At 35.8% G+C, this 17,817-nt stretch overlaps 1 protein-coding gene across 2 annotated transcripts in view; it reads left to right on the top strand.

Moving 5' to 3' along the window:
• Positions 1 to 17,817, top strand: part of ITPR2 (inositol 1,4,5-trisphosphate receptor type 2) — a 444,505-nt gene that overhangs the window by 299,175 nt on the left and 127,513 nt on the right. For both annotated transcript variants that reach the window (XM_037144844.2, XM_053662176.1), the window contains 3 exons: positions 161 to 271; positions 3,524 to 3,619; positions 5,127 to 5,249. In XM_037144844.2, coding sequence (XP_037000739.2) covers positions 161 to 271; positions 3,524 to 3,619; positions 5,127 to 5,249 — 330 coding nt within the window. The remainder of the gene's footprint in view (positions 1 to 160; positions 272 to 3,523; positions 3,620 to 5,126; positions 5,250 to 17,817) is intronic.

Below are 17,817 nucleotides of genomic sequence, written 5' to 3'. Positions count from 1 at the left end.
AGTCAGGCTTAAATCTTTGACTTACCTTTGTTTTAAAAGGAAAGCTCAATGCTAGTTATATTTTAAATGTCAAAGAAACTAAGACGATTCTGTTGTTTTATATCATATGACTTCTAACTCTCTTATGTTAAAGTTATTTTATAAACATTTTGTTTCCTAGACATGTATTGCTACTCATGAATCAAATGGGATTGATATCATCATCGCTTTGATTCTAAATGACATAAACCCTCTTGGGAAATACCGAATGGACCTGGTGCTCCAGCTAAAGGTAGAGTAAATCCACTGCTCAGTGGGAAAGTGATGTTGTCTGTAAACTTTCAGAGTTAACCGCAAATCTCCAAGTAGCTTTTGTCAAAACCAAGATGTTACATATTTTCAATGAATGAATCCATAGAAAGGGTTAGTGAAAGCACAGTGCACACTCCATTTCAGGTAAAATGTCAAATAAACTTGGAGGTAATGTTCAGTTGGAGGGTACTTTATTAGAAGTTCTTTTCAGTAACTGCTTTGTTTCACTACTTCTCTTCTGTTTTTATATTTTTCATTATATGGAGGAGCAAGAGGTGTTGAACATTCACTGTGCCATATTTTTAAAATTCATCTTCACTACAGAATTCCACTTGACAACTCACAGTTAATTAGACTGTGGAGAAGGAAAGCTGCACTTTATTGTCGTTTTCTGGTTCTCTTCTTTCTAAAAGTTTTTTTCTCATACATTGGAATCTTATTTTTTCCCAAATACTGTAAGCCATTTTATATTGCCCTTGAGAACTTACTTAAACCATGAACATACTTCCCAGCAGTTCCATTTATCAGAGCTTACCTGGTATGCAATTAAAGACCACATTATTGTGTTTAGTGTTAAACAGGTGATCAAATCAGTGGTTAAACATAATTTTTTTGTTAAGAGAGGTCTATCCAGTACCTTAGCAAATATAAGTAAGTTTCACTTTGTGTGAATAAATTTATGGCCAAGAAGAAAGATGTTTCTGAATATAGATATAGATAAATGCGTATGTCCCACTTACGTGATGATTATACTAATGGTTCATAATAAGCAAGTGTTTATTTTAATATAATACAAAGTTTGTATCTTCCACTCTTTTCTTTTGCCATCTGTACTAGCACTGGGTCCTTCCACCCACTGAGTAAAGCACAGGTGATCCTTGTACCCAACAAAATGATAGTGGTACCCAACTAAATGATAGTCGTACTCAACTAAATGATGGGGTACGACTTCAGAGGCCAAAGATATTCTCAGCTATTCAAATGAAAATGCTGTTTTGAAAAAGGGTCACTGAAAATACTGTTCATGTTATGAAGCACAATTTAAGTACACCTTTTCAAAATATGACAGAGAAATCAAGGAATGTAAAAAAAAAAACCAAATGAATGGATTTGATTTGAAATATTTATAATATAGTTTTCTATCTAAACAATAAAGTGTCTGTACTTTCTTTAAAAAAAACCTGTGCGGCTTTGTATATAGTGGCCAATATGACAACAATATATGTAAGACAGAATGATATATAGTGACACATTTTAGGGGCCTTCCTTGAATGCTTTTAATTATAAATACCACATAACATTATAGAGATACCACATTAAAACGTTAAGGTCTTATTTTATATAATTTACCCTTGAATTTAATTGCTTAATTATTTATTATTTTAAATATACTTCCTTCTATTACTCATTTATATACAACTTTATGATTTTTTTACATATACTTCTTAAATTACATTTTATAACTGATCTGTGACTATAAAGCACTGAATTTGTAAATAGGTCATTTTGTTTTGTTTTGTTTTTTAAGACTCTAGCTTCCTTCAGAAGAAAACCCTCTATTAACCCTGCCATCTGCATTTGATTTCTCAGGGTATATAGGCTTTTTTACTTTCAAATTGATTCAGATTTCAGGAGATCATCTACAAGGCTCTTACTCTTCTAACATAGTATGAAAAAGAAGATTGGTTAGAAAAAAATACCTTAATGCCAATAGCATTCTGAAACTGGATGTATTTTAAAGGTACTATGCATCAGGCCTGCTGGGTGAGGTCCATCAGAGAAGACCACTGTTGATTGGCAGGGTTTTAGTTTTGAGTTCTATAGGATCAGTTCAGATTGCTGTAAGGATTTGAACTCTCTGCTAATCCTGGAACCTAATATTTTAGGTGTGTTGTTTGTACAGACAAGATGCTAGATTATAAAAATATACAAATCCGTAAAATTATAAAATAAAATGAAAAATTAGTGCCACCTCTGCCACAAAATACTAAAATCTTTTCAGGATAGGCCCTTGACCTGGGTATCATCATGTGATCAACTTCATCATCATTGTCATCATCACCATTAGTCATTTAAAGATAACCTTTAGATTGCACTTCTGAAAGTAAAAAATAGTTGGATAGAATTTGGTATTAAAACTACTCAGTAAAATTAATTTGAAAAACTTTAACAAAGTTTCTGAAGAGAGTGTCTGCATACCAAACAACTGATTCTGTTTAAGTTTTCACCCTGTAAGGTGTTAATGCGGCGTCACTGAGAAGCAGTGTAAAGCCTTTTGACGCTACTCCTGTTGTGCTGCTTTGAGAGGTGGTGTGTGGGGGGTTGAACTTTTTGACCACCACAAACACACGGTGCAGATACTGCTCAGGAAGTTTTTTATCATCATGCAACGTGCCGCAATTCTAGGGCAGCGCTCTTGAAAACAATGTCAAGAAACCTCTTTCCAAACGATGAGAATATTGTGCTTTGTGTGGCAAGACTTTTCTGTAGTTCTGTGCACCTATTTTGGGTTATAAATCAACTGCATCAGAAACATTTTTGATATCTATAGGTAAACTGTTTGAGAAAACATATTTGTGCCAAATTAGAAAACATCAAAGACAACTTAAACTATTTCATTCTTTATGGGACAAAAATACAAAATAATTTTTCTTGTACAACCCAGATTGTAAACATGTGGCATAGATACTGTCATATTGTGGGACTAGTTATCAATAAATTTATATTTTATTTCTAACTCATGAATTTAGAATTTTATAAATTTTCAGTAGTTATTGCACACCTTTAGAATTTTGATTTGATAACATGTATTAATGTTTCATGTTAAAAACAATATGCTAAACTCCTTAAATGATATACCATTTCTGTGAGATGTGTCACTGCTACTGGATCAGCTTACTGTCTTGTTAAAAATGTCATCATAGAAATGCCCGTTAGGGTATTTATATACCACACATTATATATAAATTCACTGTTGTTTTTAAAACACCTTTTCACCAATATTTAAAATAGCCCTTGTAACTTATCTCCCATGATTCATTATTTTTATTTTGTCTTGACAGTAAAGTAAAACATTCTATTTCAAAATGCTAATAAGCCAAACCAAATTAGCAGTTTAAAATTCTGTTTGATTAAAAAAATGGTCTTAGTAATCTCAGTGAAAAGAAATGCAGGGGACCATTAACCCGTGAAATAGATTTTTCTTGTGCACTAACTCAATCTGTTTCCCTAGAACAACGCCTCCAAGCTTTTGCTGGCCATTATGGAAAGCAGACATGACAGCGAGAATGCCGAGAGAATTCTTTTCAACATGAGGCCCAGGGAACTGGTAAGAAAACGTTTGAAAGCCGGGTTACTGAAGTACAGCTGAAAGGGATAAGTTTGTAGTATGCATGTTAGGAAAATGTCTGGTAGCTTCCGTGCTCTACCAGGGCATAAGGACACACTAAAAATACCTCAGAAGACCCCATGACTGCAAAGGCCAGTGTAGTTTGGGTCATTAATGATTTTATTGGTTTTATCCACACTTGGCACTTTTCTCAACCAGATTGTCCCACTCTACTAAACTATCCGTGAATTCTTTCTGACAGGAAAAGTTCGCTTTACTTTGTGTATTGGAATGCATGAGGAAGGTGTATGAAAAATGTGTGTTTCAAAAGTTATGTTTATACCTCTTTCTGAACAATGAAAATAAAATCAGTATCTTAAATTTGTTCTTATCAGTAAAATGTTGCAGAAGCTTGTTCTAGAGAAAAATTGGAGACTTGAGGGGGATTCCACAGAGATCATTAGTGGGCCTTTTCTATTGTAGAAGTTATATTTTTCCCACATGGAAATCATGAAATAATATCAGCATGCTTAAAAGCATTGGGTTTAAACGTATCAAGAACATTTTCACACCAGGTAGCTCCATACCCCAGTGACTAAATCCGAGGCTTGGGAGCATCACTGTTGGTGTTACGGGGACATGCTGTGGAAGGCACTCTTTTGCTCTCTAATAGTAAGGAATGGAGTTGGGGAGGGCAGATAAATACGAAGCTAAGATGCATTTTGATTAAACATATGTATAATGAGTATCTAGTATCTCTGCATGGCAGTGGGCTAAGAGGGGCAAGAAAACTCTGCTTTAGTTTGTATATTGGAATATATTAGGAAGGTATATAAAAAATCTTTGTACCCCTCAAAAATTATATAATATTTATACCTGTTTCTGAACAATAAAAATAAAATTAATACCTTTATACTTATGGTTAAATGGGGCAATGGGTTATATATTCATTCGAAAACAGACTGTGCAATAGCCCATTGAAAATACTGTTTCCACGGCCTACAACACATTTATCTCATCATTCACTTCCTTCATGCCCACCCTCAGCCTCCTGACTGAGTTAGTGCCCTGGCCCTGTGCTCAATTGTCACCTCCTTGCTGTAGGGCGGTTCGCCTGTTGAGGGCAGATACTCTGTTGTATCTCCCACTAGGTCCTCAGAGCACAGTCTAACATGCAGCACCATGGATCCCTGTTACTTAGCGGGCCTTTAATAAATAATGGCTCCTTATTGCAGTTCCAGACTCTGCTAATTCATGGGAGCTTTGGCACTGTCAGCATTCAAAAATCAAAGCAAAATCTTCTAAGTGAAATAGGGAATATTGTTAAGAAAATACTTCCCTGTTACTTTAAATAAAGATGGTTTCCAAGGCCATTTTCATTGAGTTCTTTGATGCTTTTAGAGGCTTAGGAAGCATGCCAGCTTTTAATTATACTTCATAAATGATGTAAAAGGCATGCTGTTTGTGGCATTTCAAACCTTGCTGTTCCTGTTTGTGTTTTTGGTAGGTGGATGTGATGAAGAATGCCTATAACCAAGGATTGGAATGCGACCATGGCAATGATGAGGGTGGAGATGATGGTGTTTCTCCAAAAGATGTTGGACACAATATCTATATTCTGGCCCATCAGGTATCATGTTTTATATCATTATATGATTTTGCTAATCTTATCAATTATGTCTTGTGTCATGGCTTGTCATCCTATTTTCAAGTTCCAGTTCCTTCATTTACTCAGTGCTTAACCCCTCCCCCATCCTTGCCCTGGGCCAAGTAAGGGGAAAAGCTCCCAGAATGCCTGACTCTGCCCCCAGGGCTATGCTAAGGACACACACACACACACACACACATACACACACCTTAACACCAAAACCACTCGTCCAAGAGGGAGTCCTGTGTCAAATCCTGAGGAGGAGGTAACCGCTGGCAACAAATGGAAGTCTTTAAGGAGAGAGGATGAGAGGCTACTGAGAAGACAGGAAGTATAAGGTAGGGGGTACATTTAGGTCTAATCAGGACAAACCTTGTATAGGGCTTTTGGACTCTGTGAATTATAGGGAGCCATGCTTCTCAATGGTTTCCATTGGGATTCTAACAAATGTGAGGCTAACATAAATTCTTTGGGAGGAACAATTTCCATTTTATAACAACTTAATAAAAACAGGTGCTTGATAACTATTACTTGATAAATTTAATTCTGATACATAAGTTCTAATTTTATCTGCTAATGCAGGTTTGTTTAAAATTTTTCTGCTATGCAAATATAACCAGAGACATTGAAATTCAGAACAAACTGACAGTAACCAGAGAGGAGGTGGGACGGCATATGGGAGGGAAAGGGGGAAGGGTTTTCAGGAACACGTATAAAGGACATGTGGTCAAAACTGAAGGCGGTTGGATCAAGGGCGGGAAGTGGGGATGGCTGGGGTGGGGGCAGTGGTGGGAGGAAAATGGAGACAACTGTACTTGAACAACAACAAAAAAGAAGTTAAAAAATAGAAAAAAATGTAAAATTTTATATGTATATATGCCAATTTGATTTTGTTTGTAGTACCTCCCTCTTTTTTTTACGAATAAGGTCTGAGCTTTGTAAACTTCCCCAGTCTTTCTTTCTAATTGTTTTCTCCCATTGACAGTCGCTCCCTTTTCCTGCCTTCCTGTACATCTTATCACTTAATTTAACAAATAGTAATATATATAAGCTAAGATTCTTGGTAGATTTAAATTTTTTAAATTTTTACAGTTTTACTGAGATATCACTGACATACAGCATTGTATGAGTTTAAGGTGTTAAACAGTTGCTCTTTGGGCACTTCTGGCCCTTCTCTATCCTTTGTCTAACTGCCTAATGTATGCAAACTTAAATATAATTTTTATGGAATATTCAGAAGAGTCAAATTCTAAAATATATTTCTTTAATTCAAGTTATTTAACTATAAATGAAACAGAAATAAGTTACCCACTTCCTGCCTTCAGTAACCTGTCTTTTCTTTGTATCTATGAACTTGGGTATACATACACACACATGCGTGCACGCACGTACACATGAGAGATCATACAGTGTTTGTCTTTTCTCTTTTTCATTTAGCATAATGTTCTAGAGTTTCATTAGTGTTGTTGCAGATGGCAAGATTTCATTTTTTATTGGTGAATAAGATTTTATTGGTGTGTGCGCATACATCTTTATGTGTGTATCCATTGATGGACACTCAAATTTCTTCCATATCTTGGCCATTGTAAATAATATTGCAATGAACATGAGGATGCACGTGTTAATATTAGTGTTTTTGTTTTCTTTGAGTAAATACCCAGAAGTGAAATTGTTGGATCATATGGTAGTTCTATTCTGGGTTATTTAAGGAACTGACATACTGTTTTTTATGGTGGCTGCACCAAGTTACATGGCCTCTAGTAGTGCGTGAGTGTTCTCTCTCCACTTCCTTGCCAACACTTGTCATTTCTTCTCTTTTTGATAATAGTCATTCTAACAAGTATGAAATGATATCTCATTGTGATTTGGATTTGCATTTTTCTGGTAATTTATGATGTAAGAATCTCTTGATGTACTTGTTGGCCAATTGTCTGTCTTCAGAAAAATGTCTATTTAGATTTTCTTCCCAGTTTTAAGTGGATTATTAGATTTTGGGGCTTTTGATTTGCACATATTCTTTATATATCAACCCCTTATCAGCATATGAGTCGTAAATATCTTCTTCCATTCAGTAGGTTGCCTTTAAATTCTGTTGATGGTTTTCTTTGTTGTACAGAGGAAACTTTTTAGTTTAATGTAGTCTCACTTCTTTGATTCTGCTTTTGGTTTCAGATTCAAAAAGTCATCACCAAGACCTATGTCAGAGCAGCTTATCACTTGTTTTCCTCTAGTAGTTTTATGTGTTCAGGTCTTATATTCTAGTCTAATCCATTTTTAGTTAATAATTATATATAATATGTTTTCTTTGTGTAATTAATTTCTAGTTTCATATACTATGGCCAGAAAAGATGCTTGATAAAATTTTAGTCCACTTAAATTTATTAAGACTTATTTTGTGGTTGAGCATAAGATCTATCTTGGAAAATGTTCTATGTGTACTTGAGAAAAATGTGAACTTTGTTGCTTTTGGATGCAATGTTCTGTACCAAATATCTGTTACTCCATCTGGGATCATTTAAGGCTGGTTTTTCCTTATTGATTTTCTGTCCAGAGTATCTATACATATATGTAATTGGAATATTAAAGTACTCCACTGTTGTTGTATTGCTATCTATTATCCCCATTTGGTTTGTTAATATCTGCTTTATATATTTAGGTGATCCTATCTTGGTACCTAAATATTTTTAAGTGTTATATCTTGTTGTTTTTTTATTTTTATTGAATATATTAGGGTGGTATTGGTTAATAAAACTACATAGGTTTTAAATATACAATTCTATGATACATCATCTGTATATTGTATTGTTTGTTCACCACAAGTCTCCTTCCATCACCATTTATACCCCATTCATTCTCTTCTATCTCTTTCTTATACCTCTTTCCCTCTGGTAATCATCATACTGTTGTCTGTGTCTGAGGGTTTTTTTCCCCTTTGCTTAATCCCTTCACCTTTTTAACCCAGCCCTCCAAACCACCTTCCCTCTGACAGTTGTCAGTCTACTCTCTGTACCTATGAATCTGTTTGTAGTTTAGTTCATTAGATTCCACATATAAGTGAAATCATATGGTACCTGTCTTTCTCTGACTATCATTGCGTTTAGCATAATACTCTCTAGGTCCATCCATGCTGTTGCAAAGGTAAGATTTCTTTCTATTTTATTGGAGTAGTATTCCATTGTGTAAATGTACCACGGCATTTTTATCTGCTCATCTACTAATGGATACTTGGGCTGCCTCCAAATCTTGGCTATTGTAAATAATGCTGCAGTGAACATAGGGGTGCATATAGTCTTTCAAATCAATGCTTGGTGTTTCTTTGGCCATGTCCCCAGAAGTAGAATTGCTGGGTCATAAGGCAGTTCCATTTTTAATTTTTTTGAGGAAACTCCACACTGCTTCCACAGTGGCTACATCAATTCGTTTTCCCACCCACAATGCATGCTGGTTCCCTTTTCTCCACATCCTTGCCAACACCTGTTTGTTCATTTATTGATGGTAGCCATTCTGACAGGTGTGAGGTGATATCTCACTGTGGTTTTCATTTGATTTCTCTAATGATTAGAGATGTTGAGCATCTTTTCGTAAGTCTATTGGCCATCTGTTTGTCCTCTTTAAAAAAGTGTCCCTTCAGGGCCTTTGTCTATTCTTTAATTGGTTCGTTTTCTTTTTTTTTTGGTGTTTAGTTTTATAAGTTCTTTATAAACTTCAGATACTAACCTTCTATCAGATGTACCATTGGTGAATATGTTTTCCCATTCAGTGGGTTCTTTTCATTTTGTTGATCGTTTTTTATTTTTTACCTTTTCCTGTGAAAAAACTTTTAGTTTGATATAGTCTTATATTTTAATTTTTTTCTATTGTTTTCCTTACCTGAGGAGAAATATCCAAAAAATATTTCTAAGAAAAATGTCTGAAGTTTTACTGCCAGTGTTTTCTTTTATGTTTTCAAGTCTAGCATTTAAGTCTTTAATCCATTTTGAGTTTATTTTGTCTATGGTGGTCTAGTTTTATTTTTTGCATGTATCTGTCTAATTTGCCCAACACCATTTATTGAATAGACTGTCTTTACCCTGTTGTATGTTTCTGCCTCTTTTGTCAAATATTAATTGACTATAAAGGTGTGGATTTATTTCTATGTCTGTTTTATGCTGGTACCATGCTATTTTGATTACTATGGCCTTGTAAAATTGTCTGATATCATGTAGCCTGATTGTTCCAAATTTTTTTCTTTCTTAAGATTGCTGTGTCTATTCAGGGTCTCATTACAGTCCCCGTTTCAAAGTTTATTTTGTCTGATACAGATAGTGCTACTCCAGCTTTCTTTTGTTTTTCCTTTGCATCCCTTCCCTTTCAGTCTATGTTTGTCTTTACGTAGGAAGTGACCCTTTTGTTTGCAACATATAGATGGTCTTGTGTTTTTTTTATCCATTCATTTACTCTATCCCTTTTGATTGGAGAATGTAGCCCACTTATATTTAAAGTAATTATTGATAGGAATGTGCATTTTGCATTTTATGTTTGTTTTCTGGATGTTTTTTGTAGTTCCTCTCTATTCCTTTCTTCTCTTGCTCTCTTCTTCTGCACTTTGATGACTTTCTCTTGTGGCATGCCTATTCCTTTCTCTTTATTTTTTTGTGTGTTTACTGTAGGTTTTGCTTTATGATTATTATGAGGCTTATACATAACAATTTGTATTCATAAGAGCCTATTTTAAGTTGCTAACAACTTAAGTTTGATCCCAGTATAAAGTCCAACATTTACTAACTCCCCACATTCTATATTTTTCACATCACATTTTACCTTTTATTATCTTGTATATCCCTTAACCAATTCTGTAATCATAGTTATTTTTACTACTTCTGTCTTTTAACTTTTATATGAGCTTTATAAGTGATTAATTTGCTTCCTTTACTATGTATTTACCTTTACAGTATAATTCTAAAAGATACTAACAAAAATTGCTACTGTTTTGTAATAGTTGGATGATTGAGAAGCTTTTTAGGTCTCTCTCCTAGTGTAGCAAAATACACATATATGACAGTAAAAAGATAAGAGCAGATGGATTACAGCTAGAAAGACCAAAAGGAACTGTAGATATTGAGGAACTAAAAGCTAAGATGAAGGACAAGTTGAAGGGAGTGGAACACAGAGATTTAAGATGTAGAAAAGATGTAGCTTTAGGGAAAAAGAGAAATCAGGTGACAGGAACTCTGTCAAGCTAGAAGAGGAAAGACTAGAGACTGAACGTGAGTGGAAAGAAAAGAATCACCGGCTGATATTAAAATCACACTGGCCACTGTAACAAATACTGAGATGTAGCAACACAGCCGTGTGTGTGTGTGTGTGTGTGTGTGTGTGTGTGTGTGTGTGTGTGTGTGTGTAAGGAGTTAGTTCAGAAGCTGTGGCATCACGGAGGAGTGAGCAGTAACAAGTTTCAGAAGGAGGACTTAGGGAATATAGCCACCCATGTGTTCCTGACCAAAATTTGGTTTTGCTCTCTCTGGAGAGTGTATTCCCTGTGTATGAGTGAGCAGCTTCACGAAAAAGACAGGATCATGTTGCTTTTAAGAAGGAAATGAACAACCAGACCAGCCAAGTCAGCTAAGTGCTGGAACCAGTTGAGTCAGATAACCCCATGTTTATAAGGATGATGTTTAAAATGCAATCTTATATTACCAGTATAATATGAGTAACAATAAAAATGTCAAGGTCAAGAAAAACCTTTGTTAGGTCAGCTCAGTTTAAAGCAGATTAAGAGTAACAGAGAATACAAATATTAAAAGGCCGGGGTAGATGTTGAAAATAATGGAGAATGAGAATAATGCATGCAAGAGCTAGTTGCAGGTCAAAAGGTAATGATGGAAAATATGAAAGAAATTAAAAATGAAGGCAGCATGAAAGTCGATGATTTTGAGGGATCTGAGTTTATGAGAATGTTTGGAGAGAGCAGATTAATTAAAAGGTGATGGTGAAATTGCCCAAGGAGTGGGAACTCCGCGGTAGTAAAAAAAGAGCAAAGGCTTAAAAACAACATAACAGAATAAAGAGACGTGGAAATGGCTTGAATAGACATATGGAATTCTATTAATTTCCCAAAACCAAAATGTTGGAAACACAGTAGTTTGTGGAGCTGTGATGGTATAATATAGACATATGTAAATAAAACCAGACTTCAGGAAGAGGGCGAGTATCAGACTGAATAAGGGAAAAAGGGCTCTGTATTGCTAAATCCCTTAATGCTTGTGACTACATTGTAAGAGTGTGTAAATGTGAAATAAGAGTCCATACGGCTTCCTTCTAGGAACTCATTGAGGAGAGACATGGCAATGTATATTGAACAATGTATGTAATTGACAGTGTAGAGCAGCGATTTTCCACTGGTATGTTGCAAAAACTTTTAAAACATGCAATACATGGCCGTTTAGTCAGGGGCACTGACCTCTTTTCCCGTAGATTGTGAAGTGAAAAAGGACAACAGCCAACACAACGGTAGCCATCCAGTGTGAATGACTCAAAATGATACCATTTTTTGTCAGATTGGCAAAAATATAACTTCTGGTGTGCCACAGAATTTTAGTAATCAGTTTATGTGTTCCACGAGATGAAAAAGGTTGAAAATTGATGGCGTAGATGTAAGCAACTGTCTGCTTATTTTCCTACAGTGACACAGACAGGCGTTACCACTTTATAAGTATATTCATTATGGGTGACTCCTCCTACCAGGTTTTCATGAAAATTTGTTTTCACTCATAGAAGAGAACCCACTGTGTTCTTTGGATCTTTCTGCAAGTGACCTCTTTAGCTTTGTCTAGGCCAGGGTATGGTCCTGTTGTCCAAACAACTTCCACTGGGTAGGCACAAACCAATGTAAAGCAATGGTCATTGTGAGCTTTGCCTCTGGGGTGGCCCCGGAGCTGTGCTCCGGGGCTTGGCCGAGCCCAGGTGGCACCGTTTCCAGGGCTGCTGTGGGGTTGTTTGGCTCCCGCATGCTGATGGCCTTGCAGATTGGTTTCTGCCTTTGCGCAGTTCAGTCATTCCAAAACCAGGGTTCATCTTCCTCCTTGTTTTACTATAATCATCTTTTGCACAGACAGTTTATTTTGGCACCCTCAGACTTTCAATTTTTGTTGTTATTCTTTTTATGGTAGTGAGGTAGTTCCGCTTTTCCTACCGTGACATCCTTTTTGGTCCTTCTTGTGGTTGGTGTTACAAGAAACAAATAATGCTTCTTGTAAGTGTCTTGTCTGATCTACATAAAACTGTAAAAATACTTTAAAAAGGGAATTTCTTAAGTTCCCATACCATAGTGTTGTGCAGAGAATTTCCTTAAAATGACGCCGTGTATCCTTTTGGGCCTTTTGTTCTCCACATGCTGCTCTGGTCTCCGCTTTTTACATTCTGCTTCCTTCCTGTTCTTTCTTCTCTTTATTCCTGTATTTCTGCACAGCAGTCACTGCCCACAATCTAGAACATTGTCAGTACTTTGTTTCGTTGGTCCCATGGGGCAATTTTTGTTTTTCTGTTTGAGATATTCTATTCTATTTTATTTATTATTTAATTTTAGTTCACTTCATTCTATTCTTCTCTACTGTACTCTATTCTATTCCATTTCAAATTTAATTCTTCCTGAGCTTTATTGAGCCATAATTGACACATACCACTGAGTAAGTTTAAGCTGTATGATGTGCTGAGTTTCTGTATTTATGTATCGCAAAATGACCAGCACCGTAACATCAGCTACCAAACTCCATCCAGTTGCATGATTACCATTTCTCACTGGTGATGAGAATGTATGAAATGTACTCTCTTGGCAAACTTTCAATTGCACAGTACATTATTATGAGCCACATCACTAGGCTATACATAACATCCCCAGAATTTTTAACTGTTATAACTGCAAGTTTGGACCCTTTGGCCAGTATCTCCCCATTTCTTCCACCTCCCAACCCCTGGTAACCACCACTCTACCCTCTGTTTCTCTGAGTGTGACATTTTTGGATTTCACATATAAGTTGTATTATGCAGTATTTTTCTTCCTCTGATTTATTGCACTTAACATAATGCCCTGAAGGTTCCACCAAGTTATTAAAAATGGCAGGATTTCCTTCTTGCTCATGGCTGAGTAAGATCCCAATGTATACACACTCACATACAAACGTGGTATGGCAAAAGTAGGTTTACAGTTGTGAGTACACTAAACACAGAATTAATAAAGCTATTGTAATAATCAAAACCTGCATGTCTTTTTCCATCTATATCTGTATCTATATCTAATCTCATCTTTATCCATTCATCTATTGATGGACAGTTAGATTATTTCACATCTTGGCTATCATGAATAATGCTGCTATGAATATGTGATAGCCCCTGTTTTAATACCTGTTGTACTGGAATTAAGAAGTATATAGAGAAATACTATGTGCTTTACAGGATGAGAAGAAGCATTAGATAGCAAGCCATTAGAAAGCAAAAATACCTCCTGCTTATAAGGCAAGAAAGGATGGATCACTTTAAATTGGCTACATGAAAGTCTATTTCCTTTGCCAGATTAGGGAAGTTCTCCTTCATTGTGTTTTCAAATAAAGTTTCAATTTCTTGATCTTCCTCTTCTCCTTCTGGTGCTTCTATGATTTGGATGCTGGAACGTTTAAAGTTGTCCTGGAGGTTCCTAAGCTTCTCGTTTTTTTGAATTCTTGTTTCTTCATTTTGTTCTGATTGACTGTTTATTTCTTCCTTCTGCCACAAACCATTGATTTGAATCCTGGTTTCCTTCCCCTCACTGTTGGTTCCCTGTACATTTTCCTTTATTTCATTTTTCATAGCCTTTCCTTTTTCCTCTGTTTTGTGACTATACTCAACCATTTTTGTGAACAGTGTTTTGAACTCTGCATCTGATATGCTGGCTATCTCTTCATCACTTAGTTGTATTTTTTTCTGGAGCTTTGATCTGTTCTTTCATTGGGAACCTAAAAACAACAACAACAACAAAAACAAATTAAGCAAACAGCTAGAGCAGGAACAGATTCACAGAAATGGAGATCATATGGAAGATTAGCAGTAGGGAGGGGTAGGAAGGATAATGGGGGAAAAGGTACTGGGAATAAGCATAAATGGTAGGTACAAAGTGGATAATGGTAGGTTAGAAATGGAGAAGCCAAAGAACTTATATGTATGACCCATGCACATGAACTAAGTTGCAGAAATGATGGTGGGGGTGGGGTACAGAGGACCAAAGGGGAGAAAAATATGGGACAATGGTAATAGCATAATCAATAAAATGTATTAAAATTAAAAAAATAAATTGGCTACATGAAATTATATTTAAAATATAGGCTTGAAAATTCTTCACAAGCATTTCCCCATGTCACCAAATGGTCTTTGAAAATGTAATTTTAATGTCTACATAATTGTTCCTTGTTTGAATGTACCATAATTTATTGAATTACTCCTTATTATTAGGCATTTAGTTTTATAATGTTTTTGATATTATAAATCATGCTGTGATTAATATCCTCATCATATTAATCTTTGCCTGCTACACAGATTCTTTTCCTAGGATGAATTCCAAGAAGTTTAATTACTAGGTTGCAGGGTAGTAACTATTTTATGGTTATTAGTGCATATTATAAAATTGTTTTTCACAGTGTGTGATGTACTCATCTTAGTGAATTCTAAAATTATTACCATTAAATTCAAAAGAAGCCCCAGTTGTCTAATGGATAAGGCATTGGCCTTCTTACCTAAAATTATTACCATTAAAAAAATCTTTGCCAAGCTAATAGTATTTGGACCATAGTAGCCCCTCAACAAATGTTTGTTGAATGAATTATAGAATTAAATCATCTTATTTTAAGTCACATATTTTGGATTACTGATAAAGTAGACTATCTTTTAACATGTTATTTGGTCATTTCTTTTTCTTCTGTGAATTACTTTAAAATGTCTTTATCCATACTATTGGGGTTCATTTTTTTCCTAGTGAATTTTTAATTAAGGTTAACAAACCTTAGTCATCATCATTATATCTGCTTCTCCCTGATTCATTTTCTTTATACATATTTTAGTGGTAGTTTTCTTTCACGACCTTGAGATCTATGTGTTCAACACTCACATGAATTGTCTTCTAATGTGTGATGAATTCAGGTGTGTAGTTAATGATGTAATTCTTTTCATGTTATCATTCAGAAATAATCAAAAGGTAGGTTCTGATGCTAACTCATCTTCCAAGACAAAGCCCCAGACTCAAGAGCAACAGCACTCTGTGAGGGTGGGTTTGGAGGAGCTCCCTGGGTGTGGTGCAGAGCTGGGGTCACGGAGACCATCAGTGGAAGAGATCAGAACTTAAGATAAACCACCTTCAGGGCCAGTCAGGGCCTGTGAACGAGTGACTTGGGGGCAGGCGTGGCTGAGGCGATCGGGTGATAGTCTTCCAAAGCACCACCGTTGCTCACTCACCTCCGCTGACTTTCCGGATGGGATCGTGGGCCCTGGGCTTCCACTTTTTCTACTACTTCAAAAGAAGCCTGAAGTTTGAAGTTTCTGAAACATGTGAAATCTCCTAATTTTTAAAAGTTAACAATGCATTCAAATTAAAACAAAACACTGAGTAGTCCAACAAAAATTCATCAGCAAGTGGGATTCAGCCCAGGAGCTGGAGTTTGCCACTTCTGGACTGAAGGATACAAATTTCTAATTTATTCATCACTCAGTTGAATGGATTTTTGAGTGTTTGCTAGATCTCATATACTGTGTTAGATATCAGAAATATTCACTGAAGAAGGCCAGCAAGAGACCAGCACTCAGGGAATTTACATTCTGCCCAGGAGTCATGAAGAGTAGACAAACCAAAGATAGCAGATAGTGAACCCACCTATGCAGCAAGCAAGAATGAGATGTGAGGAAATACAGTAATGAGGTGCCATTGTAGATTGGGCGATCGGGGGCTTTCTCCAAAAAGGCGAAATTGAAGCTATCTCTGAGTGAGAGAGGAACAACCAGTGTATGAAATAGGAAGTTAAGGGGGGAGCAACCCAGGGAGTAGCTGGAACACGGCAATGAGCTTGACATGTTTAGAGGAACATGAGACCTATGTAGCTGGACCCTTAAGCAGCTATTAGCACTTGAATATTATAAATACATGGAATGTACCTGAGACTGATTTATTATGAGATAGTTATTTAAGGACCTTTATTAAGTTGCTCATGTAAAGCATTGTTTAAGTTGCCAAGTTGGAAAGATGAGTAAAGATGCCCTCAAGAAACTCACAGTTAAGCCTGTGCTTAGGGGGAGAGGGAGACAAATCATTACAATTTAATGTGCTTTAGTTAAAAAGGAAGAATGCACAAAATATGCTTCCCTTTGGAGTCAGGACTCATGGAAGAGGCAACATTTGAACTGAATCATGAAGGAAAGAGGGATAGGGAGAACATTCTAGGCAGAAGCAACAGCTTCTACAAAAATGCATCATAGATATTTCAGAGAAAGGAACTTCTTTTGGGTATATAGGTAGACATGTTTTGCTATCTACTGATGTCTTTATATAAGATGAATTACAGTAACTTAAATTTATTCCAAATCTTTGATAATGACCCTGATTGTGTCATTTAACAAATGTTGCATGAATAAACAATGAATGAATGAATGACTAGGACAGGACATACTCTAAAACTGTAGTATTTTATCATTTCTGTTATAGCAAAAAAACTGAGTAAAAATATTTTCCTGTTATCGTCATCATTATCATGATCAAAGTTAATGATGTTTTTCCCACTGGGGTATAAATTCCTTGTGCTCAGACATAATTTTTTCCCTGTTCCTGTGCCAAGAACACACTTAGTATATAGTAGATACTCAGGAAGTGTATGGGGGAATAATTTCTTGCAAAAACTCATGTATACTGAGTACCTGTATATGTAATACAGGTACTAGGTAAATATACTGATAATCTTTTTATGTATTACAGGTACATTTTGTAGGATTAATAGAATCCTACAAAACTGATATTAGCATGCTAGCAGTCAAGGAGATTGTTCCACTGTGCACTCTTCTGTTAATTTTTGTAGGTCATTCTTTGCCAGTCATGTCAGCAAACCACACAGATAGGTCCCTGTAATATCTTTCCTCATGCCAGCCACTTTTATTGCCTTATTTATGATGCCACCACTCCTCTGAACTAATAAAATATCTCCTCCCGTTCTTAACGCTCATTTTAGTATTATCTAAGTTGCTCTGAGATCCAAACTGAGACCTAATTACTCCATTTCCTAGGTGAACCAACAAGGATCTGATCTTGGTTTGGAATTTGGATGTTATCTGCACCCAGACTGTACATATACTTTCACACTAGCTTATGCTCGATATCATCATAGAATTGTTCTTTATTTCATGTATGTTTATCTTGGCTATATAATTAGTAGTAGATTCACAACATTTAGGCCCCCATGAGGCCTTATTTTTTTTTAAAGGAAACTTACTACAAAAAAAAAGATCATAGGAAAAATGCTTAGGTACAATAGTTTAACTCCTCTCGTAGGCACCAATGTGTCTTTCA

This window comes from Artibeus jamaicensis, unplaced genomic scaffold, assembly GCF_021234435.1.
Source record: "Artibeus jamaicensis isolate MK-2021 breed Jamaican fruit bat unplaced genomic scaffold, CSHL_Jam_final contig_233, whole genome shotgun sequence".
Lineage (NCBI taxonomy): Eukaryota > Metazoa > Chordata > Mammalia > Chiroptera > Phyllostomidae > Artibeus > Artibeus jamaicensis.
This window is presented reverse-complemented; position numbering and strand designations above follow the sequence as displayed.